Here is a 22342-nt window from a genome sequence, read left to right on the forward strand (position 1 = left end):
TCTGGGCCTGGGCGCTGTCCCTCAGCTCTTCAGCTTAAGACTAGCGCTCTACTACTTGAGCCACAGCGCCACTTCCGGCTTTTTCTGCTTATGTGGTGCTGAGGAATTGAACGCAGGGCTTCATGAATGCAAGGCAAGCACTCTACCACTGAGCCACCTTCCCAGCCATCTTAAATTTTGCCAGTCGTGGGGTTTGAACTCAGGGCTTGGGCACTCTCCCTGAGCACTTTGTTGCTCAAGGCTAGTGCTCCCACTTTGAGTGACTGCTCCACTTCCAGTTTTTGGTGGTTAATTGGAGTCTCATGGGGACTTTTCTGCTCCGGATGGCTTAGAACCACGATCCTCAGATTTCAGCTTCATAAGTAGCTAGGATTACAAGTGTGATCCACCAGTGCACGGCAGATGATATCATACACATTTAGAAATCTAGAACATCAGCATTTGATTCTTCATTCACTCCATGAACATTTATCCTAGATATCAGCCACCTGATGGTAACATGACTCGAAGACGTTTCTTCCAGTCCTTCCTTGAACTCACTTACCCATCCATTCATTTTCCACTCATTTTCCTTTTTTTTTTTTTTTTTTTTTTTTGTCGGTTGTGGAGCTTCAACTCTGGACCTGGGCAATGTCCCTGAGCTCTTTAGCCTAAGGCTAGTGCTCTACCACTTGAGCCACAGAGCCCTTTCGGTTTTCTGGTGGTTAATTAGAGATCAGAGTCTCAAGGACTTTCTTGCCTGGGCTGGCTTTGAACTGAGATCCTCAGATCTCAGCCTCCTAAGTAGCTGGGATTACAGGTGTGAGCTACCAGCACCTGGCCATTCACTCATTTTCCTACTCACTCATTCATTCCCCATGTCCTGTATTTACTAGTTATCTAGTGTGTGATGCATACTCAGCAATGCGTGTAGAGAGAGCAGGGGATGGGGGTGTGGGCAGACATACTTACTTGTAGTGGCTTCTGAAGGAAGAACCAAGGATGGGTGATTTCCTGATTTACTACAAGTGATGAGGTTGTAGAGGGCTCAAGGAGCAGTGGGCAGGAGGGGGCATGCAGGGAGATCCTGAGAAAGGAGGACAGCAGGGAGCAGCCAGAGGATTGCCAAGAGGAACTGAGGCATGGACCCAGCCCAGGGTCCATGGACTGGTCCTACTTTGGATGATTTGGGAAGCCAGAGGAGGGCTCCCACCTGCTCTAAGTTTCCAACACACAAAGCTGAAAGGCTATTATGAGTACACACATCCTTCCACCCCTGCTGTCTCTCTCCACAAGCACCTGGCACATCTCTGTGCTTTCTGCAGAACCAGATGAAAGTTCATACAGCCACTAGGCTATGTACAGCCTAGCAGTGGCTCTCACACACTTAGCACAGAGGAGTGGTTACATTTCTGCTACCAGAAACCTAGAGATTCTAAGATCATAATGTGGCAGGGTGGGCAGCAGCAGAGAGAATGGCAGGAGAGGGCGAGGAGGGCTCAGGAATCACAGGATGTGAGGAGCTGAGCTTTGCAGAATAGGGGTGAACTTGTTGAAACAGAAGAGAAGGGCACACAGGACAATATAGAGCATGAGTTAAAAAGACAAAAACAACATTAACAAGGCTGGGCACTGGTGGCTCTTGTCTATAATCCTAGCTACTCAGGAGGCTGAGATGTGAGGATCACAGTTCAAAGCCAGCCTGGGCAGCAAAGTCTATGGGTCTCTTCTCTCTCTTTTTCTTCTTTGTTGTCTCTTTCTTTTTTGGTACTGGGGATTGAACCCAGTATGCTGCACTTGCTAGGCAAGCGCTTTTTGCCTGTCTAGATTTCTACCCTGCTTATGGCAACATACCATCCATATCTGCTAGTGGCTCAATACTGCCCTCTTGCATGGGACTATGGTAGGGAGAAAGGCAGAAATACTTTACATGCATACATGTGTGCGTGCACGCGTGTGCTCACGCACACATGCACACACACACACACAGATGTCAGTTGTTTTTTTTAAACCAGTCCTAGGACTTGAACTCAGGGCCTGGGCACTGTCCCTGAGTTTATTTTGGTCAAGGCTAGCCCTCTAGAACCTGAGCTACAGTACCACGTCAGGCCTTTTCTGTTTATTTGGTATCGAGGAATTGAACCCAGGGCTTCATGCATGCTAGGCAAGCACTTTATCACTAAGTCACATTCCCAGCCCACACACTGGTTTTTGAGAAAGGATCTTACTATGAAGCTTATTCTGGACTTGGACTTGTGATTCTCTTGTCTCACCCACCAGGGTGCAAGATTACAGGTGTGCACCACCACACTTGGTTGGAAAATACTAATTTTTTTTTTGTCAGTTATGATGCTTGAACTCTGTTGGGCACTGTCCCTCAGCTCTTCAGCTCAAGGCTAGTGCTCTACCACTTGGGCCACAGTGCCACTTTTGGTTTTCTGGTGGCTTATTGGAGATAAGAGTCTCATGGACTTTCCTGCCAGGGCTGGCTTTGAATCATGATCTTCAGATCTCAGCCTCCTGAGTAGCTAGGATTACAGGTGTGAGCCACTGATGCCCAGCTGGAAAATACTAATTTTTTAAAGCATTAAAAAAAACTTTAAGCGGGGCGCTGGTGGCTCACGCCTGTAATCCTAGCTACTCAGGAGGCTGAGATCTGAGGATCGCGGTTCAAAGCCAGCCCGGGCAGGAGAGACCGTGAGACTCCTATCTCCAATAAACCACCAGAAAACCGGAAGTGGCGCTGTAGCTCAAGTGGTAGAGCTCTTCAGCTCTAGGCTAGTGCTCTAAAACTTGAGCCACAGAACTAACTTCTGGTTTTCTGGTGGTTAAATGGAGATAAGAGTCTCATGGACTTTCCTGCCTGGTCTGGCTTTGAACTGTCATCTGCAGACGCAGCCTCCTGAATAGCTAAGATTACAGGTGTGAGCTATGGGCACCCAGATATAGAACTAGGGGTTTTTATCATCACCTAAATTCTGATAACTCAAAGCCAGGCATAGTGGCTTACGCCTATAGTCCTAGCTACTGAGAAAAAGCTGAGATATGAGGATCATAGTTTGAAGCCAGCCTGGGCAGGAAACTCCATGATATTATTACCTCCAATTAAAGGCCAAAAAACCCAGAAATGGAGTTGTGATTCAAGTGCTGGAGCAGCAGCCTTGAGTGAAAAAGCTAAGGGACAAGGGCTGGGAAGGTGGCTCAGTGGTAGAGTGCTTGCCTTGCATGCATGAGGCCCTGGGTTCGATTCCTCAGCACCACATAAGCAAAAAAGGCCGGAAGTGGTGCTGTGGCTCAAGTGGTAGTGTGCTAGCCTTGAGCTGAAGAGCTGAGGGACAGCACCCAGACCCAGAGGTCAGGCCCCATGACTGACCGGGGGTGAAAAAAAAAAAAGCTAAGGGACAGCACTAAGGCTCCAGGACTGCCACACAAAAAATATCGATAACTCAGTTGTGAAAAATAAGGCTGTGTCCATACTGGACTTGAACAGAAAAAAGTATATAGAGAAACCACTTCTAATCACTCCTGTGAAGAAAAATGTTTTCAGTGATGAGAACAGGATATGAAACTATGTTTTATAGAATTAAAGTTTTAACAGCTTATTTTGAAGCATAACTGAAGTAAAAACTTGAATTTTAACTCTGAATTGTGAGAAGCAAACCATGCACTGAAACTTTCATTTCCAAAATGAATATTCTGAAATAATTGAGCAATCGCCGCCCCCCCCCCCCCCCCCAAGCCATCTACCTGGAAGTGCGGGCTGGAGACACATTTGGCTAACTGCCGGAAAAGGGGCTCCATGATCTTCACAAATTCCGACGGTTCAATTACATCTAGAATCTCCTCTAGTTCATTTAAGAACATTACTTCTTTTGGACTGTGAGTCTTTGGCCAGTATTTGAGAAGTGCCATTACCACCTGAAAAAGAGGAGACAGGAAGTGAGGTTGACAGGAAGGGAGGTCTGACATCTGGGAGGTGAGAGGTGTGCTCTTTAGGTCCTGGTAGAGCGTCAGACTCAGAGATTAGCATAGGACATGGCGCCTGAACCTCTTAGGGGCTCAGTGTTCTGTGACTGGGCCAGGGACAAGCTCATCACATAAAGATTTTGTAATGACAACTACCACCCTTTGCAAACCTCTGCACAGAAGTGCGATTAGCCTGCTGATCAACACTGCAACTGAAGACGAAAATGCTGTGTGAGCAGCAGACATGTAGCCATAGTCACAGATGTGAGGAAGGCACAGGCAGTCAGGACCACAGACAGAGCACTTACTGGCTCGGTGAGGGTGCTGTCCTTTTCTAAAAACTGCACGACACAGTACGCCAGCTGAAAAGTGATAGAAGAGTGTTAACATTTCACTTCAATATGGAAATGCAGCCGTGTTCCTTCTAGAATCACCATTAAACACTGTCCCTTGGCAAGACAAAGGCCTACCAGGCCTGAGCCTACTGAGTCCAAGGAGGCTCTCCCAGGGGCTTCTCAGGAAGGAACCCGGGACTGATGCTCAATATACCACTCTTTCTCCATTAATAGGTACCAAAACAAACCAAGAAACATCTTTTAGACTAAGCGCCATCAAGTCAACCTAGTGCGGTGGGGTTTTTCTTGTGGTCCTTTTCGAGATCAGAATGAACAAGTAATCTAATGGCTGGGGGAAACATTGAACTCAGTTTCCATCTGAAATCTCTGAATTATTAATTTCTTTTGTACAACACTTAGTTAATAGCAGCCACAGAAAATGAGTTATTTCCCAGGAAGCCAATGCCTTCTGAATCAACTGAAGAATATACTTTTTTTTTTTTTTTCTGGCAGAACAGGGTTCCTTCCGTGTGTGGCCCAGTGGCCTCCAAGGGTACCACTGAGGAGGAGCCTTCCTAAGGCTTCAGGGTGCTGGGATGGTTGTGGCTCAGTGTCAGGGACAAGTGTGGGTCATCCAGATCTAGAGACAGCCAACTACATCAGGAACCACTCAATTTCCCAGTATAACTACAGTTAGCCTCTTTCATTTAAAAAAACCCCTTCCTGGTGCCCTCCCCTCTTTGGCCTACTGGTTTCTGTACCCCAGGTCCACAGTTGCAGAGCACACTGTGGAAAGCTTCCCTCCCAGAAGTCATCCTTTCAGTCTGCTCCTCCCATCTCTACCTCAAATTATCTGTACAGTTCTTGATTCCAGAGCCTCCCTCAGTTTCTCAAGAGGAATCTCTTGCCCACTTCTGCTCCTGATGTCACCACTGTGATAGGGAGACACTGCTGGGCAGCTGGGCCCCCACCCATCCTTTGTCGTGAAGATGCCTTACCTGGGGATGGTAGACACTCAGGGATTTCACTTTGTGCAAAGGTAGTAACACCTTCAATAAGAAAATCTTGTGCTCTTCTTTGAGTGGTAAGGCAAATCCATTAATTATACTGTTGAAGAGACAATTTATTAAATTAGTATTTGCAAATTCCAGATTAAAACCAAATACCTTCTCATTCTTTGTTTTCTTCATAATGAGCCAGTATGCAAAATATTTCAGAAAAAGGGAGTATATCAAAAGGAAAAAAAAACCCAAATGACTTTGAGAAAGCATAGCTGTTGTAATCTTTGTCATTGCAAGATAATCTTGAAGTTCAAGGTTTGTGCAACTTGACTTGGTAGCAGGCAGCCTGAGGCAGCTAGAAGGCTGAGATCTGAGGACCACACAGTTTGAAGCCAGCCTGAGCAGCAAAGTTTGTAAAACTTTTTTTTTTTTTTTTGGTCATTGTGGGGCTTGAACTCAGGGCTTAGGTGTGGTCCCTGATTTTTTTGTTAAGGCTTATATTCTACTACTTAAGCCACAACTCCAGCTTTTTGGTGGTGAGTTTCAGACTTTCCTGTCCAGGCTGGCTTTGAACTGTGACCCTCAGATCTCAGCCTCCTGAGTAGCTAGGATTATAGGTGTGAGCCACCAGTACCTGGCTGAGACTCTTAGCTTCAATAAGCTACTCAGGAAAAGCTGGAAGTGGTGCTGTGGCTCAAGTGTAAGAGTGCTAGTCTTGAGCATAAAGAGGCTCAGGGACAGCGCCCAGGCCCTGAGTTCAACTTCAGAACCAGCCAAAAAAGAAAAAAAAAAAAAAAAAAAAAAGGCAGGCCAAGGCAGTGGGAGAGCATGTAGTGTTTAGTAGTATTTACACCTTTTGCAGCTGTGCCACCCCGTCAGCTGAGATGGCAAATACAATTATCCTTCCCATGTGACTTGCCCAAGGTCATGTGACTGGGAAGGACATCCCTCTCCACCCCCGACTATGCCATGCATCGAGGGATAGCGTTGTCCTAGTGTATCAAAAGTAGCCTATGCAGATGTCTCTGAGGACGATGCCTTTCAAATTACATTAAGGCAGCAGGGGTGGTCTTTCTTGGAACTCTTGGGCAGAACCTGGCCCACCAGACAATAGTGTCTGTTGAGACGAGACTCTGTTTAGTGCTGTGGGGAACCGGCAGGCTCAGTCCAAAGACCTGGGTTTCTTCGCTGCAATGGCTCCTCTGCAGCCTGCAGCGCTGCTACCGCACACCTCATCCCCACGGGGGAAAAGCCCTCCTCAGCTTTGCCACTCCAGCCCTGAGGGGATCTCAGGAGTGGGTTATGAGGGCTACTTGGATTAAAATGATAAAATCTTGGAAAAATGTCAATTATCATTAAATACTAAAAACAGTAAAATCAAAGAAATATTAAATATTAGTATTTATTTAATACCTCAAAGGTATAATCTACCTTCTGAGTTTCTAGGATCAAACTTCTTATGTAACCATTTTTTTGTGTGTGTATGTGTATATGTGTGGTACTAGAGCTTGAACTCAGGGTCTGGGCTCTGTACCTGAGCTTTTGTGCTCAAGGCTAGCTCTCTACCACTTAAGCTAAAGCTTCATATTTGGCTTTTTGTTGGTTAATTGGAGATAGAAGTTTCATGGGCTTTCCTGTCCAGCCTGGGCTTTGAACTGCAACTTTTAGATCTCAGCCTCCTAAGTAGCTAGGATTGCAGTTCTAAGACACTGTTCTTGAGAAGTAACTGAAGTTCCATAGTTTCCATGGTAACGGCACTGAGCTATGTGAAGTGGGATCAACTTAAAATTAAAAAAAAATTGAAATCATAAAAACGAGATTTGTCAAGCTCACCAACCTTCTCCTTAGGTGAAATTCTATCATCTTTCTTTTAGAGAATGATTTAAATTACTTGCCCTAGGGAGAGAGAGTGGGATCATTCTAGCATAAATTCTACCTTGGTCCATTCACTGCCAGACTTACCTTCCCAATATTTCCAGTAATTCTGCTATGCCATTATGATGCTCTGTTTCATAAATAAACCTAGAGAGAACAATCAGAGTGAGAACCTGAGGTAATAGAAATAGTAGGAAAACAAAGCCTGCAGGAGGCAAGCCAGGGAGCCGGGCGGGAGGCAGCCCTCTCACCTCCCTGCCTGTGGAGTCTTCAGGTGCTCAAGAGCTCGTCAAAGCCTGGAGATGGAAATGCCTTGAGGGCAGAGAGCTTTTCTTGCTCAAATTTCTTCCCAGGATTTTATTTTTAAAAATTTCAAAGCTGGGCGTCGGTGGCTCACGCCTGTCATCCTAGCTACTCACAAGGCTGAGATCTGAAAATCGTGAATCAAAGCCAGCCTGGGCAGGAAAGTCCATGAGACTCTTATCTCCAATGAACCACCAGAAAACCAGAGTGGCGCTGTGGCTCAAGTGGTAGAGGGTAGCCTAGAGCTGAAGAGCTGAGGGACAGTGCCCAGGCCCAGAGTTCAAGCCCCATCAGCCCCCCCCCAAATTCAGTTATGGGGAAGAATTTTTATAGCAAACCCCTTATTTCAAATATGCAGATTCAATCATTAACTATCTGTTTCATCCCATTTATACCTATCCATGCTCTAATTCATCTCATATTTGCTTATTTCAACATCAGAGGATGTCTTATACAGTTTTTAAGCACAGTGTCCATAAAGGGGAGTAGCTTTTCCTGTAGTACCTTTGTGACTATGTCACCTGCATCCACTGACATCCCCCTACACTTCTGGGGGTGCTGTCACCTTCCCACAGTGTCAGTCGGCTGCGGCTTGTCTCCTGTATTCTGTGCAGTCTCTGCCACTGTGCCCCTGCGCATGCTCCTAGGGAACTATGTAGCCCACCCTCTGCATCTGCTTGTCTCCTCCCAGACGAGGACAAGGACTTCTTCTAACTGTGTTCCTGGTGCTAGAACTGAGTCTAGCATCTGTCAGATGCTTACAATGCATTTGCTAAATGAACTGAGGACACAGAAACAACAGGAACATTTCAGAAAACAAGAAAATGTCCAGCAAGGGCATCGTAATCCTAGCTACTGCTACTCAGGAGCCTGAGACCTGAAGATCGCAGTTCAAAGCCAGCCGGGGCAGGAAAGTGTGTGAGACTCTTATCTCCAATTAAACACCAGAAAACTGGAAGAGGCACCATGGCTCAAGTGGTAGAGCACTGGCTTTGAGCTGAAGAGCTCAAGGACAGCGCCCAGGCCCAGAGTTCAAGCAGCATAACTGACAAAAGAGAGAGGGGGGAGGGTTTTGGGTGGGAGGAGAAAACGTCCTTCCCCCAAGAATTTTCCTCACAAACAGATAATCTGCTCTTGCCCCATCCAGGCTCACCGGGTGTTGGTCACCAACATGCACAGAAGCTTTCTGTGAGCAATGGGAGGTTGAAAGTCTGCCTATCAGATGAAGCTTTACATTTGGAGACAGCTCTAAGCAGGAAAGACGCCTATGAAGACTAAAATGTCCTAAAATTGAATTGTTCTTGTTTGATCATCCCTTTTTTTTTTTTTTTTTTTTTTTCGGTCGTGGGGCTTGAACTCTGGGCCTGGGCACTGTCCCCCAGCTCTTCAGCTCAAGGTGAGCGCTCTATCGCTTGAGCCACAGCACTACTTCCGGTTTTCTAGTGGACATAAGAGTCTCATGGACTTTTCTGCCCGGGCTGGCTTTGAACCATGATCCTCAGATCTCAGCCTCCTGAGTAGCTAGGATTACAGGTGTGAGCCACTGGCGCCAGCTTCTTGTTTGAAACAACTGTGCAAGTGACCCAAGATAAAGAACAGGTAGACATCACAGAGGCAGAGTCTACACAGAGGGCTGGGTCTAGATGTTTCTGTATTCCCAAATAGCCACAATTGCCTGGTGGTCAAAAAACTCCCTGAGGGGCTGCTGCTGCCCTGCCCTGCCCTGAAGGAGGGTTTCCACCAGACTTACACAGAAGAGACAGGACAAAGTTGGCAGGTGGGCAAGACAGGTGTGTGGACAGGTTTTGAGCCCCCCCCCCCCAGTCCTGGGACTTAAATTCAGGGTCTGGGCTAGCACTCTATCACTTGAGCCAAAGTGCCACTTTTGGATTTTTCTGTTTATGTGGTACTGAGGAATCGAACTCAGGGCTTCATGCATGCTAGACAAGCACTCTACCACTAAGCCACATTCCCAGCCCGTTTTGAGGTTCTTGGTAAACGGAGAAACAGCCTCAAAGGATTGGGAGCACTGGGCCTCAAAAGACAGATGTGATGTGCTCTTGGCCATCTGTCACCTCCAAGTGGGGCAGGTATTATAAGAACTGGAGGTGGGTGCCCAACAGGGTCCTTGTTGAATCTGCTTCCTGCCAGCCTCTTTCTACACCTGCCCCAAGACAGAACTCCACTAAGTGAAATCAGTTGTGTCCACAAGGAAAAGTGACTGAATTTATCAAACTCAACTCAAACTTCACATGTTTATCCATAATGCGGAGGATGGCTGGTGTACCATGTGGCTTTGATCTCCCATCATCCCACTGCACTCAGGGCTACCTAAGGCCAGCAGTCGGGCACAAGCCATTTGGCTTTCCAAATCAACACTCTTAATTTCTAATTACTTTGATCTGATCTGAAGTAGGTGTAAGAAAGAGAAAATGAGGGTAGTTCTCCTTTCCCGGAGGAAGACAGGAGGGGACCGTGTACACCTATTTAGAGCAAGCTAGAGTATTTCTAACTTTAGCAGAAAAGCAACTGGCCCTTCCGAAACCTGGACTGAGCCTGCTGCTCAAGATGGACGCCTCCCTGTGTGATGTCTTCTGTAGCTCACCTCAAGAGGTGGGGCTCTGCTTCTTTCCTGTGAAGCTGGGCTGTCCAGCAGTTCCAAGCCAAGCCCTCCAGAGGACTGGCAGCTCTGCCACTTCCCTTTTGGAGGCAGCGGGAGCACTGCTGCAGGCTGCAGGAGTGGGGATGGGCAGCAGCCCTGCTGCGCCAGCCACCGCAGGAGCCACCAGGCACAAAGGAGAAGTGACCTTGGACATTTACAGCCCTTGAAGACGCCATACCATTTCTGCTGAGTTCACTCTGGACATACAACTGAGAGGATCAATGGATGGTGATGGAGGCCAAAGGTCTGTGGATCAGTGCAGCAAGAGCAGGAGCAGACCTGTGACTGCTCTGAAACCACATCTCCAGGTTTGCCAAAACACCCTTAGGAGTCACCCAAAAGATTCACATTCAATAAACAGATTCGAATGAGAAATTCTAAGATGAACCAAGTATCTAGAAAATGCTAAAAAGATAAAAGTTTTACAGACCGAGAATCCCTTACTCAAAATGTTTGTGACTGACCAGCAGTATGACCAGATATGGGATAGTGATTTTTTTTTTTTAGATTTTGGAATATTTGCATGTATATGATGAGAAATTTTGAGGATATGCCCCGTGTGCTTGTGGTTTTTAATTAAGCGTGTGTGTGTGTGTGTGTGTGCGCGCGCGCGCGCACACGCGCGCATGCGCGCGCGCACTGGAGCTTAAACTCAGATGGGTACTGTTCCTTAGCTTTTTCACTGGTGCTCTACTACTTGAATCACAGTTCTACTTCCAGTTTTTGCTGGTTCATTAGAGATAAGAATTTCATGGGTTTTCCTGTCCAGACTGGTTTAGATCTCAGCTTCTTGAGTAGCTAAGATTAACAGGTGTGAGCCACCAGTGCCTGGCAAACTTTTTTTTTTTCTTCATGTTGAGGACTGAACTCTACTTTTTTTGAGACAGATTTTTGCTGTGTTTCTCAGGATGGTTTCTAATTCCTAGGCTCATGAAATGATTCAGCCCCAGCCTCCTTAGTAGCTAGGACTATAGGCACAAGCCACAAAGCTTGGCTGTGCCTGTGTCTGTCACCTGTCACATGAGGTCAGATGCGAAGTTTTCTCCTTGTGTCATCCATGCCAGTGCTCAAAGTTTCCAGCTTTGGAGTTTTAGATTTTAGGTTTGGGATTTTTTTGGTTGGGAATGTTCAATTTGTATTGCATAGAACTTAGATAAGCTGAGGACACAGATTCAAGATGTTTTGCTAGTTTTCTCACAAAAGGGAAGACCCAAAGCATACTAAGTAATCTAAAGGTATGCTTGGGCCTTGTTCTTGCTATGCAAACAGACTTCACTTGAGCCATGCCCTGGCCCTTAAGATATGAGACATTTCCACGTCTTTTTTTTTTTTAATCAGTCCTGGGGCTTGAACTGTGGGCCTGGGTGGGCTGTCCCTGCACTCTTCAGCTCAAGGTGGGAGATCTACCACTTGAGCTACAGCACCACTTCTGGTTTTTTTTTTTGTTTTTGTTTTTTTTCCCCCCCTGGTGGTTTACTGGAGATAAGAGTTTCACAGACTTTCCTGTCCCAGCTGGCTTTGAACCATGATCCTTAGATCTCAGCCTCCTATGTAGCTAGGATTATGTGTGTGAGCGCAATCAGCTCATTTCTATTTCTTTAATGATAGTGTTCAACAGATTTATGGTTCTGTTGTCTAAACAAAATCTAGTAGTGTTGAAGAATCAAAAAGATTGTGGCAGGAGCCTTTTCTTTTTTTGTTTTGGGTTGGTTGTGGGAGCTGAACTCTGGGTCTGCGCATTGTCCCTCAGCTCTTCAGCTTAAGGCTAGTGCCCTACCACTTGAGCCACAGCACCACTTTGGCTTTTTTCTGCTTACGTGGTGCTGAGGAATCGAACCAGGGCCTCATGCATGCGAGGCAAGCACTCTACCACTGAGCCACCTTCCCAGCCCAGAAGCCTTAATTTTAGGATTAAAAAACTTAAATTTATATTGTACCTGTTCTATATTATTTGAATAATGTATATTACATTCTGATAGATAAGCCTAGTAATGATCTTGTTAGAAAGGAATAACAGAATCAAGAAATGCAAAACAAAGCCAGACACCAGTGACTCACATCTGTAATCCTAGCTATTCAGGAGGCTAAGCTGTAAGGATAGTGGTTTACAGCCAGCATGGGGAGATAAATCTTATCTCCAATTAACCAGTAAAAAACTCTGGGAGCAGAGGTGTGGCTCAAATGGTATAGCACCAGCCTTGAGTGAAAAAGCCATGCACGAATTTGAGGCCCTGAGTTCAAGCTCCAGAGAAGGCACTTGCAGGTGCACACAGTATATACTGATGCAAAACAGGAATGAACATTTAGAGGAATGACATCATTCCCTGCAATGCAGGTGGTGAGTCAGGACTGGGTTATGTTCAACCCTGAGTTCTGTTATGCAAATAGACATGGGAGCTTGAAGTTCAAAGGTAGCCACATACACACTGAGATGCTCCAACATCAAAATGTGTCCCTGGGTGGCAACGTGGGAGCAGAGTTAGATTTCAGTGGCTGCAGCCACTGGGCTGTGCACTGGACTGGGAGGGCCAGGAGGAATGGGTGCTGGGCTCTGTGAGTCTGATTCAACTCCCTAGTTCCTGGCTCTTGCTCAGCCACTATGACTAGGGAAGGCCAGAAGGCCTAGGTACTGCCGTGACTGGCACTTCAGGCCCCTTCTGTAGGCAAGGCCAGGCCTGGTCTTATAGTGAGACTATATGAAACTCTCCTTTGCTTGGTCATGTTGGAGTTGGATATCATGGAGATGCAAGCCAATCCAAGAAGCCCAAACCAGAACATACTCACTTGGTGTTTCAGACACAGGTGGAGACCACATGAACTGTTTTTTCCAACAGCATCTATCCTGTGCAATGGTGGGCTGTGCTTAAAGCTGGTCCTGGGTGTGAGCACCTCACCTTGTGGGATGGGAGCCACGCTGAGTAGGGTGGCTTCCCTGCAAGGGGATGTTTGGGAAGCTTCATGGGCCGAGGGGAGGGCAGGGCTAGAGCAAGACAAAACAGCTACGAAGCCTTAAGTGGCAGAGCCTCGATGTACACAGAGGCGGATCAGAAAGGGTGCCCTGCCACCCCAACAGCAGCGGCGGCGGCAGCCATCTGTGGTGTCAAGAGACTCAGAGGTGCCAGGTGAGAGAATCAATGAACCCAGCATGCTGGTGCAGGTATAAAATCTCTGGAGGCACAGGCAGGAGGATATGGAGTTGGAGGCCAGCCCAGGCTAAGTTAGCATGACCCTGTTTCAAACAAACAAACAAACAGAAGGGCTGGAAGCATGGCTCATGGGCTAGAGTGCTTGCCTAGTACACATGAGGCTCTGACTTAAGAAGCAACGAGGCCTGGTCAGCGAAGAGGCCAGAAGTGATGTTGGACCACGCACTTGAGCACTGTGGTGCCTTTCTAAGCTCAGTGCTCACAGGCCAGCATCTGAGGTTACACCCCATGGTCCTGTAGGCTTCAGGCTGGGCATGGCACTGGAAAGCCACTCTGGCAAGGTTTTCTCCCCTGTGCCCAGCCAGAGCCCCCAGAACTGCTCACCTGAGTTCACAGATCCTCCTAGGTCAGGCTACTTTGCTCCTCACCCTGTCTCCTTCACTGAGATTCTTGGAGAGGGAACAGATGGCGCAGGTGGAAGGACGCGGTGTTTGGACACCATTGGTTCAGTGCCATCGGGGCACCCAGAGGCTCCCAGGGAAGTCCCAAATCAGCATGAACAGTGAGGTTCTGGGAGATGTGGGAGGCCTCAAGAGGGGGCCAGGTATGGGGCCGGGGAGGGAGCTACCTGGACAGCAGCAGGGAGGCCCAGGGGTGTGCAGTATGTCTGCCGCTGTGCATGACTTCTAGCATGCTGCTCCATCTCTCTCCACTGCCCTTTGCCCCACGGCAGGGAGACACGGGGCACTGAGTGTGAACGTGAATACCGTCATGCACAAAGAACGTCGCCTCACAGAGACTTACCTATAAAATATATTATTTATCTGTTTTCGGATGTAAGCTCTCAGGCCTAAGAACTTTCCATAGATTCTGTGAAGGGTTGTTTTTAGAAAATCTCTCTCCCGAGGATCCTCGCTGTCAAAGAGCTCTAAAAGCTTCAAGAAGAAAAAGACATTTAGTGACCACTTTGCAGCTCTGCAGATTGTAGCTCCTGCAGTTACAGCTAACTCGTGCCTTACCTGCAGTACAAACTTCTGGTCAATATATTTCTTTGCAATATTAGGCTGGAAATCTGGAGACTCTAAAAATCTTAAGAAAAATTCATAAACAAGCTAGGAGAAAAAAAAACAATGAGTCAAATAACAGTATTTTATTTATTTGTTTATTTATTTTTTGCTAGTCATGGGGTTTGAACTCTGGGCCTAGGCGCTGTCCCTCAGCTCTTCAGCTCAAGGCTAGCTCTCTACCACTTGAGCCACAGCACCACTTCCAGCTTTTTCTGCTTATGTGGTGTTGAGGAATCGAACCCAGGGCCTCATGCATGTGAGGCAGGCACTCTTCCACTGAGCCACTTTCCCAGCCTAGTAGTATTTTAAGTGGTGATTTAGATGCCCTTTGATGTGGTTTTTGTGGGTGTTTGAAAATAACAGATACTTAAAGGGCAGCATCTCTACCGAATCCAGGTTGAAATGTGTGGCTTAACTTAACTATAATTTGTGATGGCAATTATTTTGTTTATTGAGAGCCACAGACTATGCTTTAAATAGCCATTGAGCAAAACATTTTCCATGGCCATGTCACCAGTGCTTACATCACTGCCAGAGCCCACTGAAGAGCCGCCACGCCCTGGGCCTGGATCAGCCTCCAGCATGGGACTGGCAGGCTGTTGCCTGGGCATCTGGAGTGAGTGCTGAGACACAAAGCCAGGCAGCCGCACTCAGCGGCTGTCAGTGGAGCGGGCTGCACAGATGCAGACAATGAGCTGTAGTCACTGGCTTCTCCCCTCGTGACTAGGCTGCATTGGGCACCATGGCCTGGTTGTCACAAGCTAGGTGTAGAAGCTAGACGCTGTGAGGCAGAATATCTGGCTCCCAGGACACCCTCCCTTCCCTGTGTGTCCCACTATCTGCTTCCCTTCCAGGTGACCTGCCATCCCCCTCCAGGGCCTTGGCATGCATGACCTTGCTTTGTCCACACTGGCCTGGGGGCCTTCTAGTCTATCTGGCATGTACAGATGCACTTGGAGAAGGTTCCAGTCAGGAAGGAGCCCAGGGTATGCAGGGACATAGGTTAAATCCAGGAACACTGGAAGCATACCTGCCGAACTCCTCCAGGTCTCAATTTAGAGGATATCTGCAAGGTGGGTATTGCCATCGGAGATACACCCCAGTTTAACATCTTTGTAGTTTGTGTAAAAGCACTTAAACACAAACGCGGTTTGCTAAAACATTACTAGATCAGAGATGAGTTCAGATGAGAGGTCTACTGGCTAGCACTGAAGGAAGGCCCTGGGCAACGCCTCTGCTCTACAGAGCCATGCAGTGGGCACCCTCCTGTTTGGGGCTCAGAGTCCAGTACCTGAAGATGAGGCCAGGCTGCTTCTAACGTTGGCTCATCCTCCTCTGGGTCGAATTCTGCTCCCGTAGGATTGGAGGAGGGTGGCAAGGTCCGAAACATGTTAACTGCAAACTAAAACCCACATATTACGTGGTTACAACCATGATACTTCAAGTTTGACAAAGAAATATGTAATAATTCTAATAACAGTCTTCACCCTATCGTGAAGTGGCTGGTCATTATTTTTAAGATTCAGAAACAGTGGAGCCTGGGTCAAAAGTACAGCAGCAAACAGACTTCCCACAGGCAGACGATCACCAAAGTCCTGTGTTTGACTTCCTTCCTTCCTCCCTCCCTTCCTTTATTGTGCCAGTACTGGGGCTTGAACTTGGGCCTGGGTACTATCCCTTAGCTTTTTCACTCAAGGCTGGTACTCTACTTGCGCTGCATATGCTACTGGTTTTCTGCTGGTTAACTGGAGATGAGTCAGATTTCTGTGCTTGAGATGGCTTCAAACTGTGATACTAAGAACTCAGCCTCCTGTGTAGCTAGGATTTCAGGCATGAACCACTGGCACTGGGCTTAGTCTTCTGACTTTTTTTTTGTTGGTCGTGGGGTTTGAACTCTGGGCCTGGGTGCTGTCCCGTCCCTGAGTTCTTCAGCTCAAGGTGAGCACTGTACCTCTTGTGTCACAGCACACTTCCCATTTTCTGGTGGTTAATTAGAGCTAAGAGTCTCATGGACTTTCCTGCCCCGGCTGGCTTTGAACTGCGATCCTCAGATCTCAGCCTCCTGAGTAACTAGGATTACAGGCGTGAGCCACTGGCGCCCGGCTCCTTAGCGTCGTTTGCTCAAGGCTATCATTCTATCACTTGAGCCACAGCCCCACATCAGGCTTTATCTGTTTATTTGGTACTAAGGAATTGAACCCACGGCTTCATGCATGCTAGGCAAGCGCTCTACCATTAAGCTACATTCCCCGCCCACAATTTAAATTCTTTTAGTAAAATAGGAGTAATGTTCCTAAGACATAAGTATAAAGAAAAAAAGTCTGGCTGGGTGTCTGTGGCTCACACCTGTAATCCTAGCTACTCAAGAGGCTGAGATACGAGAATCGGTTCAAAGCCAGCCTGGGCAGGAAACTCTGTGAGACTCGTATCTCCAATAAACCACCAGAAAACTGGAAGTGGCGCTGTGGCTCAAGTGGTAGAGCGCTCGCCTTGAGCTGAAGAGCTGAGGGACAGCGCCCAGGCCCAGAGTTCAGGCCCCATGACCGACAAAAAAAAAAAAAAAAAAAAAAAAAAAAAAAAGTCTGGAACCTAAGCCTTGATGCCTGACTGGTTCTCACTGGTATCCAACCTCTGAGGACCAGAGACCTCCTGTGAGCCAGTCATGTGCACAAGCCTCTGTGAGAATGCCAAAAACAGGTGACAAATGGTGAAGCCTGACAGGGAGAGGGGTGCTTCCTCAGCAGGTAGAGGAGACCGGGACAGGAAGGCTTCTCCAGGCAGCACACTCATAGATTCAACCACCAGCGACTAAGGAGAGGCCATGTGCCCGGTGGGCCATCACTCCTTCCAGAGTTTGCAGAGAAGGGCAGAACTGCCTGTCACCACCAGCCACCGAGCTGCGCCACAGCTCCTCCCCGAGCCGTGAGCATGAAGAGAACCAAGTTTTGTGTGTGTCAGTCCTGGGGGTTGAACTCAGGGGCTGGGCGCAGTCCACTTCCAGTTTTCTGGTGGTTAATGTCCAAGCTGGCTTTAAACTTCAGTCCTTAGATCTCAGCCTCCTAAATAGCTAGGCTTACAGGCGTGAACTATGGACATCCGGCCTCAGAATTGAGTCTTTAACTTTCTTGATCTGGGTTGGCTTTTCCTGAAAGCCAGATCATGGGGGTGGGAGCGCCCCAGTCACTCAGAGTTGAGGGGCACATTTGGAAGAGAGACAGGTGTATTGCGGGCTGTGGTGTTAGTTTGGAGAGAGCGTGTGTTTGGAGAAAGCAGAGTGCATGTGGGAGCACTGGGGCTGGCTGGGAGACAGCGAAGGAGGGCTGGCTCACCACAGCGGGCGTGCTGCCCTCCGCACAAGGATGTAACCTGCCCAAAAGACAGACTACCACAAGGAAGAGCCCGCACACTGCTGGAGGCAACTTCTCTACCCCCTCTGCTCAGTAGGGGTAAAGGGGACCCCCGCATGTCCCTCCTAAAGCCAACTATGTCTGAGATGAAAACTTTCAGAAATGACCAGCCTTCCCAGGAAGGGCAGGGGGTATGACATCACAGACAATGGTGAAAGGCAATAGTTAAGAAGGAAAGGTACCCCAGAGTGATGGTTCATATTGTGCTAACCAGCGAAGCTGCAGTACCCGACCATGCAAACAGACAAGGTGTTGCTGCGAGGGTGGTGTGGAGATGCTGTAAGCAGCTACCATCAGCTGACTCAGAAAAGGAGACAATCTTGGGTAATGGAGGTGGCCTGGGCCTGCGAGGCTGGCTGGGCTCCCTTCCTTCTCCCTCCCCTGCCAATTCTCCAGGAGTCTGACTGGAGCACCCGTTTGTAGGGGATTTGTTAGAAACCCAGTCACAACATTAGTTAAGAGAGTGGTGCGCTGTCAGGCTGCTGTCCACCAAGTGTCCGTGCACTGTGGTCCAGTGACTAGGAAACTCTTCAGCTTCTGGGTCCTGCTAGGGGTCTGCCAGGCAATGGCTGCCACCTTGCTGCAGTTGCAGCCTAATGTGGTGCCACTTTCATTCACTTCCCTGGTGGCTACACATGGTCCCCAGCTGGTGGTGGAAGCCAGGGTCGGTGAGCTGGGTCTGTTTTTCTGTTTCCTCCAGATCCTCCTTCTCCCTGTTTCCTCCTACCATGAAGTGAAAACTAGTTGTCCTACCACATCTGCCACAGCTTCTGCTTCACTGATGGCCTGATGAAGCAGGAGACTGTGGACAGAAGCCAGGGACCTTTCTTTCCTTTTCTTTCTTTCTTTTTGTTTTTCCCGTTTTTTTTGTTTGTTTACTTGGCCTGGGCCAGGTCAGAACTCCCAATATTCCTGCTTCATGAATCAGCCTACCGAATGCTGGCACGAGAGGTGTGCATCATTATGTCCAACTAATCTTCCTTCATTTAACTTAAATTTTTTCCCCAGGTATTTTGTCCTAGCAACGGGAAGTTAACCCAGGGCCCTAGGATTCAATTAAGGTAAATATGGTGCCTCCACCCCGTGCACTCTCTCAGAGGAAAGACCAACGGGAGCCAGGAAGGGAGTCCTCGCTGAACTAGAACTCTTCCGGCCCCGGGGTCTTGGAGCATCCAGAGCTGTGGGGACGCCTGGGATGTGTGGCACAGAGAAGCCTGGACAGGCCAACACCGTGCCCTGCACAGCCAGGCGGCTGTGCTGCTGCTGCTCGACAGAAGCGCTCTCACGTGTAAGAAAACAATCTTCTACCTCTAACTCCTAACCTCTGTGTGACTGCATGACACTGCATTGACCTAGCGCTCATCTGTGGAAAAGGTTAAATAAAGATGTTGAAACTGGTATTTTGAGGGGGAAAAAAGGGAGCAAGCGGCGACCTAGAAACATTTCTTATCATGAAGGCTTCAAGGGTCACATCTGAGGAGGCCCAGAGAGAACAGAGCTGTGCGGCCAACATCAGGGTGCAAATGTCATCTCCGTACAGCAGAAAAGAGTTCATGACATCTTCACCAACACTCCATCTCCTTGTGAGAACCAAGGGACTCAGATCTCTTAAGCCTGCACAGATCACTCTGGTCTCAACAATCTTTTTTTTTTTTTTGGTCGGTGGTGGGGCTTGAATCTGGGCCTGGGCGCTGTCCCTCAGCTCTTCAGCTCAAGGCTAGCGCTTTACCAACTTGAGCCACAGCACCACTTCTGGCCTTTTCTGATTATGTGGTACAGAGGAATCGAACCCAGGGCCTTGTGCATGCAAGGCAAGCACTCTACCACTGAGCCACCTTCCCAGCCTGTGTTGGTTATTTTGAGACAGAGTCTTGTCTCCTGACTGGGTGTGTGCCTGGACCTGGACCTGCCTATTTTAGACTTTATGTTACAGCTGGGAGGATAGGTGTTTGCCACTCATTAACTTCATTGTTGTTGTTCTTCTTTTCTTTTCTCTTTTAATCAGTTGTGGGGCTAGAACTCTATGCCTGGGTGCTCTGCCTCGGCTCTTCAGCTCAAGGCTAGCGCTCTATCACTTGAGCCATAGTGCTACTTCCAGCCTTTTCTGTTTATGTGATGCTGAGGAATCAAACCTAAGGCCTCATGCACTCTATTGCTGAGCCACCTTCCCAGCCTCTTCTTCTTTTCTTAAGCAAAGTTAAAAAAATTATCTTAAGTAGTTGACTTCATCTTCTGCTGAGACAGATGGAGTCTTGAAGACTTCTGCTGGGTTCACTTGGAATCACAGTCTTCCTTATTTCCACAAAGCTAGGTTGACAGGCATGGGCCACTGCTCCCAGTTTGCAGTTGAGAAGAGGTCTTGGGAACTTTCTGCCCCTGCTAGAACCATGATCCCCCCAATCTCAGCTCCCAAGTAGCTAGGCTCATAGGTATAAGCAACTGGCACTCAGCTTTCCCTACATTTTCTTCTTACCTAGAAGCATGAGCTAGACTGACGTTCTGCCTCAACTTCCATTCTCTCATCTGCTAACAGGGGTGGCTCCTTCCTTTACTCTGGAATAGCCTGAGAACCACACATGACATCAGAAAGAGTACTTGTCAAGTGTAAAACCACGATGCCTGGGCAGTCCCCACTTAAGTATTTCCCAAAAGTGTGCCACTATTTCTCTGGCCTCCTGAGGGCAGTGACGGCAAGCACGCACATGTGTAGTTTGTCTCCAAGCTCCATGGGCTGACTGTGAAACACCCAAAGCACCGGCTTCTCCACTGTTCCCGACACACCCACTGGCAGGGCAGAGGTCAGTCCTGCAGGTGTTGAAATAGATGCAAGCCAAAACAACTCCAAAACCATTTTGTGGAGAATTCTTACAATTCAGCAATTTTCTGCCGTGTTTCTATAGCTGTGTTATTTATTACCAAGGGGGTGAATAAATACTTATGCTGTGACATAACTGCAGCCCAATAAGACAGATAAAGATTTTAAGAGGCGAAGGGATGTTCTCCCACAGAAGGTGGCTTAATTCTGGATGAGCTTGGAAGACAGGCTTGGTTACTCACAGGTTCCGGGTGGAACTCACACCGCTAGCCTGCTACCTCCCTCCTCCTCACAGTTCTGTTCCTGTGAGTGCGATTTATAACAGTTCACAAAGGCCGAACGATGGCTACTTCAGAACACTTTCCCTCCTATGACATTATATTGTAAGAGTCGTACTACTCAAGAAATACCTTTCCAGAAAGTTTGTTTAAATACTAAGCTACCATTTGCAAATGATACATCAGAAAAATAAAGGCACAGACTGACCTGCAGCTCTGACAGCTGGGCCATCATAGATGGATAACCAGATCCAAAAAGCAAGTACAAACAAACAATCTCTCCATGAAACAATAACAGAGTGAAAGGCACCATACACAAAGACAGAGAACCACTGAGCATTACCTGTGCATTTGTCCTAATTAGAAGGCTGAATGGAGAAAGCACAGGAGCTCCAACAAAGGGCATTAAGAATACTAAAAGTGTGATGAAGCCTTCACCACCACCAGAGGATGACATTCCATGGTAAACAAGGGACTTGAACAGTAAGCATAAGCAAGCTGATTTTCCATGAACCCAGAGACTTACAACAGCCCTTTCTTCACTGGCACAGGGAACAGCTGGCACCTAGTAGGTCCTCAGATACTTGCTGAGGGGAGTGGATCCTCTGGGAAAATACACATCAGTCATTCTGTTAACTGCAACACCCTGTAATTACCTGAAAACTGTGAAACATGTCTGATTAAACCTTAAGCTCTCAGCTGTAATGTAATTACAGTCCTAATTGGGTTCCTAATTGTAAGCTCTTCCATGATGGAGTACATTTTCTCCTGAACATTTATTCCAAAGATAACTGGATGACTGGGCAGCTCCATCTCCAAGCACTACAGACAGGCCCTCAACAAATGCTCAGGGGCTTTTACTCAAGGTCAGAGCTGTCTCAAAAAATACAACTTTCGAGCTGGAAAGGTGGCTCAGTGGTAGAGTGCTTGCCTAGCATGCATGAAGCCCTGGGTTTGATTCCACAGCACCACATACACAGAAAAAGCCAGAAGTGGTGCTGTGGCTCAAGTGGTAGAGGGCTAGCCTTGAGCAAAAGAAGCTCAGGGACAGTGCCCAGGTCCTGAGTTCAAGCCCCAGGACTGGCAAAAACAAAATAAAAAAACAACTTTCCATCAAAACAGATGCTAGCATATGTTATTTAAGAAAAAAAATCCTGGGGCTGGGAAGGTGGCTCAGTGGTAGAGCGTTTGCCTTGCATGCCTGAGGCCCTGGGTTCGATTCCTCAGCACCACATAAGCAAAAAGAAAAAAGCCAGAAGTGGCGCTGTGGCTCAAGTGGTAGAGCGTTAGCCTTGAGCTGAAGAGCTGAGGGACAGCACCCAGGCCCAGAGTTCAGGCCCCATGACCGGACCCAAAAACAAAAGAAAAAAAGAAAAAAATCATATCTTTTGAAGTTCTTATTTCTGAATACCTTGCTATTTGTATAATCTACTTGAATACAGGTTAAACATCCCTTATCTGAAATGCTCAGGGCCAGAAATGCTTTGGAGTTTTTCAAATTTTGAAAA

The 22342-nt window shown here is 47.6% G+C and overlaps 1 protein-coding gene across 8 annotated transcripts in view; it reads right to left on the reverse strand.

Moving 5' to 3' along the window:
- The window catches only part of Ppp2r5c (protein phosphatase 2 regulatory subunit B'gamma), a 137616-nt gene that overhangs the window by 17365 nt on the left and 97909 nt on the right, over positions 1–22342 (reverse strand). For all 8 annotated transcript variants that reach the window (XM_069997561.1, XM_069997555.1, XM_069997557.1 and 5 more), the window contains 7 exons: positions 15626–15736; positions 14287–14379; positions 14072–14202; positions 7244–7303; positions 5279–5387; positions 4254–4307; positions 3727–3897 (listed from right to left, as the gene is read on the reverse strand). In XM_069997561.1, coding sequence (XP_069853662.1) covers positions 3727–3897; positions 4254–4307; positions 5279–5387; positions 7244–7303; positions 14072–14202; positions 14287–14379; positions 15626–15736 — 729 coding nt within the window. The remainder of the gene's footprint in view (positions 1–3726; positions 3898–4253; positions 4308–5278; positions 5388–7243; positions 7304–14071; positions 14203–14286; positions 14380–15625; positions 15737–22342) is intronic.

This window comes from Dipodomys merriami, unplaced genomic scaffold (genome assembly GCF_024711535.1).
Source record: "Dipodomys merriami isolate MVZ:Mamm:240054 unplaced genomic scaffold, mDipMer1.0.p SCAF_50, whole genome shotgun sequence".
Lineage (NCBI taxonomy): Eukaryota > Metazoa > Chordata > Mammalia > Rodentia > Heteromyidae > Dipodomys > Dipodomys merriami.